Source organism: Bombina bombina, chromosome 5 (genome assembly GCF_027579735.1).
Source record: "Bombina bombina isolate aBomBom1 chromosome 5, aBomBom1.pri, whole genome shotgun sequence".
NCBI lineage: Eukaryota > Metazoa > Chordata > Amphibia > Anura > Bombinatoridae > Bombina > Bombina bombina.
This window is the reverse complement of record NC_069503.1, coordinates 926,477,114-926,496,188: the sequence shown is the minus strand read 5'-3', so window position 1 is coordinate 926,496,188 and position 19,075 is coordinate 926,477,114. Positions and strand designations below refer to the sequence as shown.

Sequence of the window (19,075 nt, the reverse complement as noted above, 5' to 3'; positions counted from 1 at the left end):
CGCGCGTTTCCCTCTGCCTACAACACCAGAGCTTAATTTACACCAACGCTCAAGCAGTCTGTCAGCCTGTTCTAGCTAAGCAAGCAAAGAAAACCAACTGCCAAATTTTAAGTTTATACATAAATCCCTGTATAAAACATAAGGCACACACATAAAAAAGTATTTCAACAAAATTAGCCCAAAGAGGAAAAACTTCCCAATGAAGGGAAGATTAACCCTTAGGGGCCTATTTATTAATGTGCGAGCGGACATGATCCAATATTGCGGATCATGTCCGCCACACATTGATAAATACCGACAGCATATGCTGTCGGCACTTATCATGCACCAGCAGTTCTTATGAACTGCTGGTGCAATACCACCCCCTGCAGATTTGCGGCCAATTGACCGCTAGCAGGGGGTGTCAATCAACCCGATCACATTCGATCGGGTTGATTTCTGTCCGCCGCCTCAAAACAGGCGGACAAGTTATGGAGCAGCGGTCTTTAGACCGCTGCTTCATAACTTCTATTTCTGGTGAGCCAGAAGGCTCGCCAGAAACACGGGGCATCAAGTCTCAACATACATACTGTAATATGCCTGCCCACTGCCAAAGAAAATCTTGTATAAAGGATAAATATCCCCATCTACTGCATATCTTTTGAAGTGCAAGTCTCCAAGACCTAGAAAACAAAAGCACTTACCTGCAGTCTAGCTGTCCGGCAGAAAGACAGCTCACAAGGTGTGAAAGGACACAAACTCCTCACAGAGACCTGTAGAAAATGAAAGTACAAAGTAACCAACTCTGGCTTTCTGTACTATGGGCAGCAATGTGTTAGGAAACAAAGTAAGGACTACCTCACAACTTCCTAACTACTTAAAAGCCACCACTACTCTAATGAAGAGATTGACATGGACTTAGATAAACCCAAATCCTTGCTTGCTGGGAAAAATACCTAAAAAAGGAATTCATTTCTTTAGACACCAAACTTCACCTCCTCCATTGAGAGAGGCAAAGAGAATGACTGGGGATTATGGGTAGGGGAGTGACACTTAACAGCTTTGCTGTGGTGCTCTTTGCCTCCTCCTGCTGGCCATGAGTGATATTCCCACTAGTAATTGAATGACGTTGTGAACTCTCCATATCTTAGGAAAGAAAAGTTAAATTTCAACTTACACACCCCTTTAAGGAAAATATAAACAGCAAAAGTAAACATTTGAAAGTCCTTTCTGAAAATACAGAGGGCCAGATTATGAATTTGGTGGGCTTGAGTCGGTCACTCGCATGCTAACTTTTAACTTTCTTATTGAAAAGTGTTCTATTGCAGGGGGTCAGGAATACCCCATATGTCTATGTTTCCAAGTAATTTATAGCAAATAAAGGCCAAATATTACAAAGATGGAATTATTGGTTTAATGCTAAAATTTGCTATGCTTGGACTGTAAGCCAAATAGCAGTCACACAATTCAAAACTGCTACACAAAAGGATATATTTGTAGAATTTATCTAGAGCAGTGTTTCTTAACCTCGATCCTCAAATACCCCAAACATGCCAAGTTTTCATTATAGCTGAACCGGTGCACAGGTGAAATAATCAACTGATCATTAACACCATGGTTAGCAACTTGCTCTAACCTATCAGCTGATTATTTCACCTGTGCACTGGTTCAGTTAAAATTAAAACCTGGCCTGTTGGGGGTACTTGAGGACCGCGATTGAGAAACAATGATCTAGAGCAATTTTTACACATTATGTTTGACCAATGGGCAGAAAATAAAATTTAGGGATAAACACACACAAAAAAACTTTATTAAAATAAAATTATTTAAAAAAAATAATCGAAAATATTCAAATAAAATCTATTTAAACAAATATGTATAAAAGCACTTTTTATACTTTATTTACTGTATGTGTTCACTGGGACAGAAGGAGAGGGGCGAAGACAAGCCATTTTTAACAAACAATGGCTTGTCATTTTTTAATGCAATCACTGTGACTGGCTGTCACATGACCATGGGCCACTATTTTGTTCATCATTGGACTGCCTCTCTCCTGAGGCATCCAGTGATTGGCCACTGAGCCTGATACCAGCATGCATTGTTACATGCTAGTATCTAGACTCCATTTAAAGTACACAACACTGTGCCTCACATGAAGGCTTCAAGCAGCAGCATGAGATACACACTGATTGCTGCTTCTTCCATTACACTATTTCTGAACTGCCTCACTCCTGAGGCATGCAGAAATAGACTAACAGAACAACCGCAGTACTGGGAATGGTGGTGGTCCTTATTCCCTTAACGACCAGCGCTGTACCCTGTACGGCGATGGTCATTATGCCCTTAAGGACCAGCATCATAACCTGTACAATGCTGCTGTCCTGGACCTCTCTGTGCCGCGATCTCGCTAAAAGTAGCGAGATTGCGCTATTTCTGCAGTGGCAGTGCAGAAATAGACAGGCAGAGTTACTGATGCAGAGAGGGCCACAATCTGTAAATAGGTAAACTACAGAGGTAAATTAATCCTTCTGAAACAGACATATGTGTTCTTCCTCCTGATTGACTCACTGGCTTTATCCTTCTTTTGATAAATTGTACTTGTACTGAGATATATATTTATAATAGAAAATGTCAATAAAGGATTAGAGGAAGTAACCCATATTACCTCATAAAATTACTCTCAATAAGCAGTAGGCACCACAAAAAATAGATATGCATACACCCCTTCTATGTCATGTGCCTATGTCAGGGCATATGTCTTATATTTAATGTTTACACTTGTGTTTTAATTCTATTCATATGTTTAATGTGTACACATGCATTTCAATCATATTATTTAATTAATTAACAGCATATATTGTATTTAAGCATTACATATTAAAAACACAATTATAAAAATATCTCTGCATCTTACATAGGCACTTGACATAGAAGGGAGATGTAGCACAGGGACAGACTGGGTATGTGTTTAATTATTTTACAAGGTATATATGGATAGTAAGAAAATAATTTTGTTTAAAAATAAAAAATCTCTAATGAAACAAAGAATATTATATTTTGTAATAGAATGACCATTTAAATATGCAGCATACGCTATAGTGTCTCTGTGTGAAGTGAAAAAAAGAACAATTTGCAGATGTAACTTACAGGACTAAATAAATAATGAATGAACACTGCATTTTTACTATGCTTAATTAAACTTTTATAATGGAACTTTAAATTTGCATAATGTTTCTCTGCACAGCAGAAAATTGGGAATCTCTAGGCCCTCTACATATCTTAATACAGTAAGCAAAAGTTCATTTTAAATGATACAACCTAATAAAACGTTCTCAAAACTATTTCTAGAGTTCTGCAAACTGTTGTCTAATAAGTTTAGCTCAAATTATGACTATAGAAGCCAGGGCTATTGATTAAACTATTAATGTTAAAATGCTAATATGCAATGCCAAAAAATGTCTTAATGGAACAGCCATTACAGTAAGTGCTGATGCAGAATGGCACATTTTTGGAAGATTCTGAACCTGTTTTATATAAAGTATCACTAATGTATCCAATTAAATCGCCATGCTTAGCTAGAACTCTACCTCCGAAAATGTGATCAAAGATGAAGATTAAATTGAAAATGATTGTTTTGTATAAAAAAAATAATGTAATTTAGGGCATGTGGAAATGATGAAATGCATGTTCTTTTTCTGATTTGTACACAACAATGTTTTCCCTTTTATCTAATTTATTAAAATGTAATTTATGCACAAACACACACTCACATACATGTATAGGTATTTTAGTGTTCTAATTAGGTATAATTTGGAATAACAGTTGCAAGTAAAAAGGCTTATAAACACTGCTGTGAAAAATATCCAATGGTAGTAACTGACCTGTTTCCTCATCACGTCTGTTGCTTGCATGATGTAACGAGGCGGCAGTCCATGGCTCCGTGCAAGAATTATAGCCTGTTCAAGGGTTACGCTCAGCGTGGAGCTACAATCAAATAAGAAATGTTAATGTAATAGCATATAAATATGATGATGTATAAACAGCACCTACACGTGTAACGTATATACTAACTATAGTTCTGATATATGACACTTCTCAGTATGTTGTTTTAAGTCAATGATCTATGGGCTGTCTAATATATGTCTGAACATTCTGCAAAAACATAAATGACCAGAGGCCAATGTGTCTAGTTCTAAAAAATGTGACAATACATAAGAGTTTAACAAGTTAGATGTTGTGTCAAGAAGAGCTTCTCAAACTTTCATAGCCACACAAGCTCAAGAAGTCGAACAATAATGCTTCCGATAGATCATAAATAAGGAAACAAGATAAACAGGAAAAACCCCAACACATACACAAACACAAAAAAATATTTTCAATTGAATATTCTTAACAAAAATACAGATTTATAATTACCAACACTAAGGTCCTGTTGATTCAAAACTTGCCGGCATGGAGAAACATTACATAAATCTTTGAGGGCATTTTTGAGCATTATTTTGGAATGCATGTGTCTATCCTTTATATCAAGAACCCTGCATAGCTAGATAAACAGTTCTCAATCTAAAATCTGCCCATCTAAAACTATTTGAAGGATCTTGCAGTACTGATTAGATTCTTAGATAATCTTTCCAGAGCAGAGAGGTTTAGACCATCAGGTTGTAAACAACTACACAGACCCAAGTGTCCTGCATTATTAAAGAAAAATACAAACTGACCACAGCAGTAGGACACTCCCCCATGCAGGACCTATGTTCTAATAGACTCCCAGGAGCATTGATCAGTATTCTAGCTCATTTTGCCTCTCTATGAGACTGTCTAGACCCCATCCATGGGTCACTAATGCTCTGCCCCTTAGCCAAAGCCCAACATCCTCCTGATTTTTCAAAGTATGATGGGAAGTATTCATATTTTAGTTATTGTAGTTGTATTATTGAACATAAATAGTTGTTAAACATTAATTTATTCATTTAATAAATACTTTTATTGATCGGGTTAAAAAAGACATATACACATTAAAACTGTGAATGATAAAACTCTATATACTAATTTATTTTAAGGTCTTGCAAAGAAATGGAATTATACAAAATGCTCAAAGCCCAGACACTTTCATAAATATTAGTATGTGAAACATAATTCTCAAATCTAAATGACATTAAGTGTGTTGTTGTTCAGTCAGGTAGAAAACCTCAGCACATAAAAGAAACCATTTAGGTCCATTAAGTGATTGTAATGAACATTTGAATCAAATATTATTACTGTCATAATATAGTTTGCAAAAAAATATTACGTGTATCACTAATCAGCTATGTTTTAGTGGATTATTTCAACCATTTGGTTTATTTCTCAATAATTCATAACATTATTGATTAACTTTAATGATTTAGCATCTACTGTAAAAATCACAAGTAAGAAATACAATGTTATATTTTTTATACACAACCAATGAACATCATGCCTATTTTAATTAATACAATATTAATTTAACCCCTTCACAGCTAAGCCTTTTGTTGCCTATGAGTAGAAGCTGTTTTTGCATTTAAGTGCAAAAGAAAATTTATTTATGTGTTAGATCATGTGAAAGGGTTTAAACATATAGCTAAAGCCGGTTGAAGGCAGCTATGCACTACTGGGAGGTAGCTGATCACATTGGGTGAGCCAGTGATAAGAGGCATATGTGTGCAGCCACCAATAACCAGCTAGTTCCCAGTAATGCATTGCTGCTCCTGAGCCTAAGTAATAAAATGAGAATGTACATTTGATAATAGAGTTAAACTGAAAGGTATCTTAAATTAGATCCTCTATCTGAACCATGAAAGCTTAATTTGGATTTTACTGTCCCTTTAGACATAGGTTTTAATGCTTTGCTTGGTAGTTTTCCACAAAACAATCATAAGTTGTTATTTAAACTGAAGCTCATATAAAGACTAACTTTACTGTCAAAAAATATCCAAAAATAGACCAATATAAAGAAAACAAAAAAGATTATTTGTTTTGTGTAATTTCTATAGTGTAAAGGGTCTACTACAGCATGCAATTCAATATTTCCTGACTTTTTCAATAAAATACTTTATGGTGGGGCATGTCCAGGCTATGGCCTAAGATGGCAGCTAAACTGGGAGCTCTGTAACCCAGTGTTACATTCCACCTGTAATCTGGAGATTAAACAGCCATCCAGCAAGAATTCATATCTCACGACATAGGGGAGACATTGCTGAATGACTTCCCAGACTGGACCGCTTAGTATCTCTGGCGGCCTCTAAGAAGAGAGAGCTCAGCTCCCTCCGGGAAACCGGGTAAGCAAAGAATATTGATATCCTCTGCCTAAATTGTAACATTTCTTGACCATGGAAGAGCTACTATATCTGCAGGTGCAAGCATTGTTTGCTAAATTTGACCGACAAAAACAGCTTCGATTCGACCGAATCATAGCAATTGCAGAGGCTCAGGGTACAAAAGAGGATAAGGCAGAGCCCAACATAGCCAGGAAGATGGATTGCGGCCTGCAGCATAATGTCACACAAGTGAATGAGATAGGGGAGCTGCGTGCGGAGTCACAACACAGCGTGAGCTCTGTGCTGCCAGGTGAATCTACCCGCTATAAAGCCTAGTCTCCCCGCATCCCACATGGAGCTACAACCAGCTACGGGATCATCTATGGCTGGACATCAACCTACCGCATTAGACCTTGAATTAGGAGCAGATCCGGCTGTTTCTCATTGGCGGCTGCAACTCTACATTGTGCAGGAGAATGAGATGGGAGCTGATGGAGTGCTGACTCCGTTGCAGGACGGAGACTTTACGATCCCTGCGACACACGCTATTAGAGGAATTTTTTCTAAAAAGACTAGTGGCTCTGACTCTTACTTCTTTGGAGACTACCAGGCTGCGGAGGTGCCGGGGAGAGAGATTCTACACCCACTAGTCCCTATAGAATGGAGAACCGGACTGGGTTAGTTTGAGGGTTGTTTCCTGGGACCGCTGACCGCACTGGCAACTTAGTCACATCAGTGGTTAATTTTCCAAGCCCAGCTATTTGAGGCCTGCATGCTGGGAGATTGGTTTCTTAATTTAGATAGGCATTAACTGATGTTTGTGGTACTAAACGCTGCTTAAATAAGGGAGCATACAGATATTATATTAGTTACATAATTGTATATTGGGTGTGTAAACAGAGCTCTCAGGTTGCGGCTCTTTTGCTGTACCAGCGGGATTCAGGTGAGACTTTAAAATGGAAAAATTTCACTACCCAGTCAGTGACACTCTATATCCTGGTAGCTGTGATCCATGTATAAGTTGTATGTCTCCATATATACATAGCCTTAGCACATTACTCTACATTGTTGTGTAGTTTCACATTGGAGGGAATCAGCATTTTTCTGTTAGGTACTTATGACATAGTACCCTGAGTCAGGTTTGCAATGTTAACTGAATATTTTATGTATGCATTTTCCTTACATTCTTCGCAGTATGTTTAATACTCTTCTAAACTCCTAAATATGAAGTACTACATTATGAGAGGTTGAGGGGCTGTATAGAGTTTGCTCCTATTGTGATACTGCTACAACATTGACATATTTAAAGGGAGCATTGTTAGTTATATATGTTATTTAGAATTGGACTTACCCAGTAGATAATCACAGTTTTGGTCACTGCTCTATTGGAATAGTTCTGCACAGCACTATATAGCTATAACACTGAATCCTTGTTTGAAGGTGAAGGACTTGAGCAACACCTAGCTAGAGATTTTATAGGGGATGCATAGTATTTTTTTTGTTTATCATGCATAATACTCAGAACATCAGTTGCTTTATGTTCTAGATAAGGGCCGAAATGTAGCTTATGCACCCCTTAGTTTGAAGTACTGTTTGCAGGAGGCCCAAGGGGGGTCATGAGATCATTTTTTAGTATCATATCTCCTATTAAGCTGATGTTATATACTATATACAGAAGCCCAAAAGCAGCTTTCACCTAATGGGGTTACATAAAATACTATAATCAATGGGTAATAGCTTTTTCCACAGCCTAATAAATGTGCCAGAGGTCCAAAAGTGGCAGGTATATTTAAACATTATCCCTCTTATTGCAGTGTGGCAGGGTGTTCTGAAGCCCAAAAGTGGCTTCAATTAGCGTGGGGGATTTTCCTCTATAACTATGAGAATACCGGTTCTATAGTTACTTAGTTTAATGGTGAACCAAATGTCTTATACACATTTTAATAAGCTGTTCTCTATATGGAATATTGTGAATACAAAAGTGACCCTATATCTCTCTTCTCTTAAATTCCCCCATTTAACCATAAGGATACAATAGGGATCTATGAGAGGCTCCTGCATGTTATCTGGGGACAATATCCTATCAGGTAAAACTATTAAGGCTTTAAGATCTAAGGGCTGATGTCTACATTTATATGGAACTTATCTAGCTTATCATAGTTGCTCTTTCTTATTGTTACTTCTTACTATTCATATATATCATGAATAATACACAAAATGTATGTTGCACTAAATATATAGAGGCCCAAAAGTGGCCTATATATTTTTAATTTTGTAATTCTGGAATGGGTCCGAAAGTGGCCCTGTTAATTTTTCCCCCAAACTTTACCCCCTGTTTATACTTAAAACACGTGGTTCAAGAGTGGCCACAAATTCTTAGTGGGGTATACCTAACTTCTATCTGTTTGTTTATCCTAGGGGGCTATTTAAGGGTAAAGAATATCTTGCCATAGCATTGGGTCCAATAGTGGCCCTATTAACATTTCTCCCAATCTCCATCCCTCATCTATATTTACCATTCGTGGTCCAAGGGTGGCCACTAACTCTTAGCCGGGGTGTATTTTATTTATTTTTATTTTTCTCAGTTACTTTGGGAGGCTCTTAAATGAGGTTCCTTTGGTTGTTTGCGCCTTCAAATGATGTTTTATCTTATTGAATCATAAATGGCATAGCATTCTATAATATAAAGGCGTTAATCCTGAAATGCCCTTAATGTATAGGTTTAGAAATGGACTAATGGATGTATTATGGTCTATAGATTAGATCTATTGCTAAATATTGAGCCACTTGGAAGGTCCAAGAGTAGCCAGTCTGAAATCTATGGATAGACCTGCATAGATATGATGTTTCGATTTGTCATTTGATGTGCTAAAATGTATGCAAATGCCTATGACTTTTCTGTTTTATTAGATAAGTATTCTGTATTGTGCAAACTTGATGTCATTTATGTTTGTAAACCTCAATAAAAATTACTTAAAAAAAAAAAAAAATACTTTATGGTTCCAGTTTACATTTCTGAATCATTAACATTATTGAATCACCAAAAGTTTTTCTCAGTTTGCACAATCTTGAATCATGTAGACTCATAATAGTAATAAAATATTTACTACACTTTAAGACTGCACAAACGTTTTATATTGCCAATGTTTTTATATGCTTACTCCTTACAAACTATAATAAGAAGTAATAAATTAATAAAAAAACAACATACATAAAAACATCTTCTTTCACAAAAATGTCTTCAATGTATTTGTATGACAATTTGTATTTGCTCAAACACGGATCTGGAAACCATGACAGCAAAAAATAAACTGAGACTAGAGGTTTCTAGCAGGTTATCATTATATAGTAAGTAAGACAATCATGTTCCTGCTATAAAGAAATCAAATCTCTTATTTGAATTTGACCCCTTTACAAATTATGAGTTGTTTGATATATAATCAAGGAGAGTGATAAGAGTTGCCTATTTAAAGTACTGTCAACACCAGAATTTTTGTTGCTTTAAAAGATAGATAATCCCTTAACTACCCATTCCCCAGTTTTGCATAACCAACACAGTTATAATAATACAGGTTTTACCTCTGTATTTACCTTGCCTCTGCAGACTGCCCCCTTATTTCATTTCTTTTGACAGACTTGCATTTTAGCCAATCAGTGCTCACACCATGGTAAATTCATGTGCATGATCTCAATGTTATCTATATGAAACACATGAACTAATGCCCTCTAGTGGTGAAAAACTGTCAAAATGCATTTACATTAGAGGCGGCCTTCAAGGTCTAAGAAATTAGCATATGAACCTCCTAAGTTTAGCTTTCAACTAAGAATTCCAAGAGAACAAATCAAAATTGGTGATAAAAGTAAATATAAAAGTTGTTTAAAATTACATGCCTTATTTGAATCATGAAAGTTTTTTTTTTTACATGACTGTCCCTTTAAAGAGACATGAAGCCCAAAATATTTTTCTTTCACGATTCAGATAGAGAATACAATTTTAAACAGCATTCCAATTTACTTATACTATCTAATTTGCTTCATTCATTAGATATCCTTTGTTGAAAAAATAGCAATGCATATGGGTGGGCCAATCACACGAGGCATCTATGTGCAGCCACTAATCAGCAGCTACTAAGCCTATTTAGGTATGCTTTTCAACAAATTATATCAATGGAATGAAGCAAATTAGATTAGAGAAGTGAATTGGAAAGTTGTTTAAAATCCCATGCTCTTTTTAAATCATGAAAGAAATAATTTGGCTTTTATGTCCCTTTAAATAGCTTTAGGTATTTTGGGGGACTAGACGGCCTAACCCACTCCCATGCATTTTTTCATATGCAAATTGTTCTGTTAGATGATTTATATCAATAACAGGAGATACACTCTGTGTTTTATGTCAAACTGCCACAAATTATGCAAAAAAATTAAAAAATAGTGGTTTAGCATGCACACTGTATACTTAGATGTACTCATTTATCCACATATTAAATACTTTATTATTGGGGTTAATGAAAGATCAGGATTATCATTTTTATTGCCTGTAAGTTGCAATAACAAATCAATACTGCATTTAAATCATTTAAATTATTATTAGTCATTTCAGTGCCATTAACACTGTGAACTTATGTTTGATGCTGTGTCATTAGACGTATAATAATGCAACAATTTATAATCACTTCAGCTTTTATATAGATTTATAAATGTTACATACCACAATAAAACTTTACCTGTTAAGTTTTATTATTGATATTAAAATCATTTTTTTTTGTTTCTTATAGATAAAAAGGGAGAGGCTGGAGAGGTGAGAGATATCATTCGATTTAATCCGGGGAATTAAGATTTTGGCCCAGATACAATAAAGTTTTAAAAAATCACTTTAAAAAAAAACAGGAGCTTCCTTGGTAAACTTGCTATTTTTCACAAATAGAAAGCAAAGATATCTTTAACTCATTTTTTTTATCTAAAGTATTTTCAAATAAAACAGTAATACAAATTTTAAAATCAACACAACTGATTTCATTGTTAATAGAAGTTTAATGAAGAATTATGGTTTCTATTTTATTTGATTTTATTCAGCAAAGTGCCAAAAAGCAGGTGAGTATACAGATGGACACCAGAAACTCATTGGCCTTTTATACACGCACACTAATTACAAGCAAACAGATCACAGGTGAGGATGGTTACCTTTAATAGCTATTCAAACCCCTTTGTGTCAACTTGTGTGCATGTTATCAGGCCAAAATCACCAGGGTATGTAAACTTTTGATCAGGGACATTTGGGTAGTTTCTGTTGTCATTATGATTTAAAAAGAGTAAACACAGTTGACTGATAATAAATGGCTTCAGCCAAACAATAACCATGAGTGAAAGAAAGGTTTTTGTGTTGTCATTCATATTCTCTGAAAATGGCCAAGAAATCATAAATTCTGTCAGGGTAAGTAAACTTATGAGCACAACTGTATATATATATATATATATATATATATATATATATATATATATATATATATATATATATATATATATATATATATATAAAATAAAAAGACAGGTGCACTCTCACGAACAGTTTCACAAGTGCCAGGGTGCTAGAATATGGGTGATGATATAGCAGATAGAAGACAGCACTCTCTGGTCTTAATATAACAGAAGATTTATTTCAGTGACGTTTTGGGGAATACTCCCCTTCCTCAGACCAATGTCAAATACAGTGAAGCAAACATTTATACACATACAGTAACCCCACTCCCTCTGAAAAAATGCCAAATATTGTTGCTAGGCAACCAATACTTTGCAAATAAACATATATAGTGACAATAGATAGAGTGAAACAACAAAATAGCATTATACACAAATACAGATAAAAAGATACAAATACAAAGTGTCCTTTCTTTCAGTTTGGTGTCTATATAAAGAAGCATCTGGATCGCATAAGCTGAGTCTCAAGTCTACACAGACCTATGTGTACATACACAAAAATGGAGGAATGAACTGAATATCATGCCAGTAGTAACAAGAGTACAGATCCGTGAGCGATATAACAACTAGTGTACTCAGGTCAATGTGTAACCGTAATCAAGCAGCCTAAATGTAATCAATATCAATTCTGCAATTCAAGAGGTCATGCCCAGCAATCTTTACATAATCATGGTACACATACCATATAAAAGGCAATCAACTTGGGATATACAGTCAAATGGGCAAAATATAACATAAAAAATGTGCATCGTATGACACAGGTAGCCCGGAAGGCGAATAGGGCAGCAAAATCATGTGTCTATGTGACTGAGTCCCGTACTGGTCCCGAGTGACTAGACCCGCCCCTTAGAGTCATGTAGAATTACCTGATTGGTTATTAGCGGCAAGCCCCTATAACAGCTCAAGCGGAACATATCGCAAAGCACACCATAATGTATGGTAGCCGTACAGTCACATATTGGTTGTCCTACCTACAGAATCAAAGGGACCCATAATATGAACAGGATGCACACACCAACTTTTAGGGGGTACCCTTGTTTGTTAACGTCACATGAAAAAGGTCAAGTGAAAAAAACGGTTTCATAGCCAATATTGATACCCACTACGAGGCTGCAGGCAGCCAAATATGAACAAGGAGATGAAGGGGGGATAAACAGTAACTAGTAATTAAATACTAGAGGACAAATACAACCCCATGACACTACCTCTGACTCTTGATATGCTGCAGCGGACAGGCCCCTACGTGGGGTGGAACCTGAATCAACCATAAATCTCATCTATAATAAGGCAGTGTATAATCATAGTGTGTTCCTATGTTGGCTAAGGCATGTACAGGTTACTGTGGACCCATAATGCTGACATGGACAGTACGTGCCAGGCGTCATGATAAGGGGAAGATATGCATATACATAGGGGAAGGAAGATGGATAGTCCATCCAATATTCTGACAGGAATAGACAGTATGTAAATGAAATACCCAATGGGTGGGACCACATGTAGAGAAATTATATTACCCCTAACAGCCCTAAAATAAAGCCCATGTATGCAAGGGGATCCTAAACTGGGGAAACGGTTCCACTGGAATAAAAAGGGTACAGAAAGCCTATATACAGGTCACGGGGCATGCACAGTCATTGTAGCAATGTATGGGCAATACATAAAGCATGTAAAACAAGATATATAGTCCAATCCCACATCAGTCCATAAGAATAGCACGTACGTGGGGTATGACTGCTGTTGTATCTAGGTTTTCCAGCCGGGTAGTTACCTGGCTCAAAGCAAGATAACACCTCTCAGAAGGGCCAACGAGTTCAAAGAAAACAATGCCAGTCAATACCCATGTTCAGGCCTCTTGGGTGGATAGTGCCCAATTTGTAAATCCATTCAGCTTCTTTTTTTAGAAGCAGTTTACCTCTATCACCCCCACGGGGTAAAGGAGGGACATGATTAATGTGAGTAAACCTTGGGTCTGGGTGTGACCCTGTTCCAAAAAGTGCCTTGCCACCGGCTGGTCACTGGCACCTTTGTCTATGGCAGTACGGATGGCGCATCTATGATTTGCCATCCGTTTCCTAATGGCATCTGTAGTTTTACCAATATAGAACAGGCCACAATTGCAATTCAGCATATACACTACATATTTTGTAGAGCAAGTGAGGTAGTATTTAATGCTGAACCTTTCGTTGGTGTGTGGGTGTCGAAATTGGGTGCCCTGAAGCATTGCATTGCAAGTCACACAGCTTGGGCATTTATTAGACCCCTTCTTAGTACTGGTAATTACCTTGCTGTAGCTTCCAACAGGATCAGTCTTCATGAGTATATCCCTCAGATTCCTGCCTCTCTTAAAAGCGATTCTGGGTGGTCCATAATCACTATATATATATACAGTTTCGTTTTAGAAAACCTAGTGTTTCATCTTTGCCATTTCAAAGCTGGTAAGGTTGACTCGAACATTTTTAACATATAATTATATTGTTTGCAACTATAGGTTAGGTTATAGGTTATTGTAGGGTCTTTTTAATACATCATATTTACCTACGTTTAAATTAGTATTTAAAGTGGAATTTGTTTCTCTCAGAATAGAAACAGAATTAGGAGCATGTGCCAGGTCCACATATATAATAAAGGGAATTAGGACCATTGGTTTATATGTCACTAAACTCACATCTCACAGCTTCGATGAGGCTATACCTAATTATAATTATGAATCTTACAGTTGTGTGTAAAGCGAGGTCTGATGGAATAATTTGCCCAGAGCTGAGTTTTATAGCATCTCTAAAAGCCCATTCAGTCTTTTCAATTATTATTATTTAATGATTTATTTTTGTTGCTATTTTTCACTAAAGCACACATAAGTATCAGTTTTTTAGTGAAGTGGCTCTTTAGACTAAGAAAATATTTTTTGAGATTAGAAAAGCTGGTACAGTTTTAGTGAATCCGGTTTACCCATTATTATATCAGTTCAGAATTAGAATGACAATAAAGCATTACATTTATATCAGTGAGCCATAATACAATACCAGAATTAATATATTAGAAAAGGGTTAAAAAAAATGTTTATCAACACATCCAATGTTGGCAATGTCTTGAGAACCTCTTTTACCTATTATAGGAAGCATCAAATAGATTGTTAGACACAACAAACCTACAACATATTGTAGCTCATGCACAATTCACATTTGAACAAATTCAATGCATTTTAAATATTACTATAAGAAACATATTTACCTTTGATTTTTCTTTAAGATATATTCTCTATAAAAAGTGACTCTAGATATTGGACTTTTTGTGCTTTGATATTTTTAAAAAAGTGTTTAACATGGGTTTAACTTCAACGTTCACCAACACAGGAGGAAAATTTTGCAGCAAAAATGGTCTTATATAGGGTTAAAAATGTATCAGATTGTAATGATATTTTATGTTGCCGTTAGTTTCTTGAAAGAACCTTCGGCTAGATTACGAGTTGTGCGTTAGGCTTAAAAAGCAGCGTTGGCTGGTCCCAACGCTGCTTTTTAACGCCCGCTGGTATTACGAGTCTTGCAGGTACAGGTGTACCGCTCACTTTTTTGGCCAGACTTGGAAATACTGCAAATCCATTTAAGTAAATTGTGTATCCTATTTTTTCAATGGGACTTGCATAGCGTTGGTATTCCGAGTCTGCCAAAAAGTGAGCAGTACACCCTCTCCTGTCAAGACTGGTACCGCATTTTAAAGTCAGTAGTTAAGAGTTATACACTACAACGCCGTAGCATAAAACTCTTAACTAAAGTGCTAAAAAGTACACTAACACCCATAAACTACCTATTAACCCCTAAACCGAGCCCCCCCCCCCATATCGCAAAAACTAAAATACATTTTTTAACCCCTAATCTGCCGAACCGGACATGCCGCCACTATAATAAATATATTAACCCCTAAACCGCCGCACTCCCACCTCGCAAACATTAGTTAAAAATTATTAACCCCTAATATGCCATCCCTAACATCGACGCCACCTACCTACATTTATTAACACCTAATCTGCCGCCCCCAACGTCGCCACCACTATATTAAGGTTATTAACCCCTAAACCTAAGTCTAACCCTAACCCTAACACCCCCTAAATTAAATATAATTCAAATAAATATAAATAAAATTACTATAATTAACTAAATTATTCCTATTTAAAACTAAATACTTAGCTGTAAAATAAACCCTAAGCTAGCTACAATATAACTAATAGTTACATTGTATCTAGCTTAGGGTTTATTTTTATTTTACAGGCAAGTTTGTATTTATTTTAACTAGGTACAATAGTTATTAAATAGTTATTAACTATTTAATAACTACCTAGTTAAAATAAATACAAAAGTACCTGTAAAATAAAACCTAACCTAAGAGATACAATTACACCTAACACTACACTACAATTAAATCATTTCCCTAAATTAAATACAATGAAATACAATTAAATTAAATTATCTAAAGTACAAAAAAAACAAAGCACTAAATTACAGAAAATAATAAACAAATTACAAGATTTTTAAACTAATTACACCTAATCTAATCCCCCTAACAAAATAAAAAAGCCTCCCCAAAACAAAAAAAGCCCTACCCTACACTAAATTACAAATAGCCCTTAAAAGGGCCTTTTGTGGGGCATTGCCCCAAAGTAATCAGCTCTTTAAACTGTAAAAAAAAAGTACAAATCCCCCTCAAAATTAAAACCCACCACCCACACATCCAACTCTACTCTAAAACCCACCCAATACCCCCTTAAAAAAAACTTAACACTAACCCCTTGAAGATCACCTTACCGGGAGAAGTCTTCATCCAACCGGGCCGAAGTCCTCAAAGAATCCGGCAGAAGTTGTCCTCCAGACGGGCAGAAGTGGTCCTCCAGATGGACTCTTCTTTCCATGGCGACTGAAGAATAAAGGTACCTTTAAGTGACGTCATCCAAGATGGCGCCCCTTCAATTCCAATTGGCTGATAGAATTCTATCAGCCAATCGGAATTAAGGTCGAAAATATCCTATTGGCTGATGCAATCGGCCAATAGGATTGAGCTGGCATTCTATTGGCTGATTGGAACAGCCAATAGAAAGCCAGCTCAATCCTATTGGCTGATTGGATCAGACAATAGGATTGAACTTCAATCTTATTGGCTGATTGCATCAGCCAATAGGATTTTTCCTACCTTAATTCGGATTGGCTGATAGAATTCTGGGATGCCATCTTAGATGATGTCACTTAAAGGAACCTTCATTCTTCAGTCGCTGTGGAAAGAAGAGGATGCTCCGTGTCGGATGTCTTGAAGATGGACCCACTCCGCGCCGGATAGATGAAGATAGAAGATGCCGTCTGGATGAAGACTTCTGCCCATCTGGAGGACCACTTCTGCCTGTCTGGAGGACCACTTATGCCGGATTCGTTGAGGATTTCGGCCCGGTTGGATGAAGACTTCTCCTGGTAAGGTGATCTTCAAGGAGTTAGTGTTAGGTTTTTTTAAGGGGGTATTGGGTGGGTTTTAGAGTAGGGTTTGTTGTGTGGGTGGTGGGTTTTAATGTTGGGGGGGATTTGTAATTTTTTTTTACTGGTAAAAGAGCTGATTTACTTTGGGGCAATGCCCCGCAAAAGGCCCTTTTAAGGGCTATTTGTAATTTAGTGTAGGGTAGGGCTTTTTTTTATTTTGAGGGGGGCTTTTTATTTTGTTAGGGGGATTAGATTAAGTGTAATTAGTTTAAAAATCTTGTAAATTTGTTTATTATTTTCTGTAATTTAGTGTTTGTTTTTTTGTACTTTAGATAATTTTATTTAATTGTATTTAATTGTATTTATTTTAGGGAATTAATTTAATTATAGTGTAGTGTTAGGTGTTAGTGTAACTTAGGTTAGGTTTTATTTTAAAGGTACTTTTGTAATTATTTTAACTAGGTAGCTATTAAATAGTTAATAACTATTTAATAACTATTGTACCTAGTTAAAATTAATACAAACTTGCCTGTAAAATAAAAATAAACCCTAAGCTAGATACAATGTAACTATTAGTTATATTGTAGCTATCTTACGCCTAGATTTAGAGTTTTGTCGGTAAAGACCCGCGTAGCTAACGCAGCTTTTTTTCCTACCGCTGCTTCCAAACAACGCTGGTATTTAGAGTTGTCTGAGGGGCTGCGTTAGGCTACAAAAAGGGTGTGTTTAGCCTAATTTACTTCAACCCTCAATACCAGTGTTGCTTACTGTAGTGGTAAGCAGCTAAAATGTGCTTGTGCACAATTCCCCCATAGGAAACAATGGGGCAGTTTGGGCTGAAAAAAAACCTAACATCTGCAAAAAAGCAGCGTTAAGCTCCCAACGCAGCCCCATTGTTTCCTATGGGGAAACACTCTCTAAGTCTGCACCTAACACCCTTACATGAACCCCGAGTCTAAACACCCCTAACCTTACACTTATTAACCCCTAATCTGCCGCCCCCGCTATCGCTGACACCTGCATTACACAATTAACCCCTAATCTGCCGCTCCGGACACCGCCGCCACCTACATTATACCTATGTACCCCTAATCTGCTGCCCCTAACATCGGCGACACCTACATAATATTTATTAACCCCTAATCTAACCCCCACAACGTCGCCGCTACCTTACCTACACTTATTAACCCCTAATCTGCCGACCGGACCTCGCCGCAACTCTAATAAATGTATTAACCCCTAAAGCTAAGTCTAACCCTAACACCCCCCTAAATTAAATATAATTTTAATCTAACAAAGTAAATTAAATCTTATTAACTAAAGTATTCCTATTTAAAACTAAATACTTACCTGTAAAATAAACCCTAATATAGCTACAATATAACAAATAATTATATTGTAGCTATTTTAGGATTTATATTTTATTTTACAGGCAACTTTGTATTTATTTTAACTAGGTACAATAGCTATTACATAGTTATTAACTATTTAAAAGCTACCTAGTTAAAATAATTACAAAATTACCTGTAAAATAAATCCTAACCTAAGTTACAATTAAACCTAACACTACACTATCAATAAATTAATTAAATAAATTACCTACAATTACATACAATTAAATAAACTAAACTAAATTACAAAAAAAAACAAAGACTAAATTACAGAACTTAAAAAAAGATTACAAGAATATTAGGCTAATTACACCTACTCTAAGCCCCCTAATAAAATAAAAAGCCCCTCCAAATAATAAAGGTCCCTACCCTATTCTAAATTAAAAAGTAACCAGCTCTTTTACCAGCCCTTAAAAGGACTTTTTGCGGGGCATGCCCAAAAGTAATCAGCTCTTTTGCCTGTAAAAAAAATACAACCCCCCAACATTAAAACCCACCACCC

General features: G+C 36.3%; 1 protein-coding gene across 1 annotated transcript in view; it reads right to left on the bottom strand.

Moving 5' to 3' along the window:
• The window catches only part of PREX2 (phosphatidylinositol-3,4,5-trisphosphate dependent Rac exchange factor 2), a 689,594-nt gene that overhangs the window by 50,191 nt on the left and 620,328 nt on the right, over window positions 1-19,075 (bottom strand). Inside the window, exon 38 of the mRNA XM_053715101.1 lies at window positions 3,861-3,963. Within this exon, the coding sequence (XP_053571076.1) occupies window positions 3,861-3,963 (103 nt within the window). The remainder of the gene's footprint in view (window positions 1-3,860; window positions 3,964-19,075) is intronic.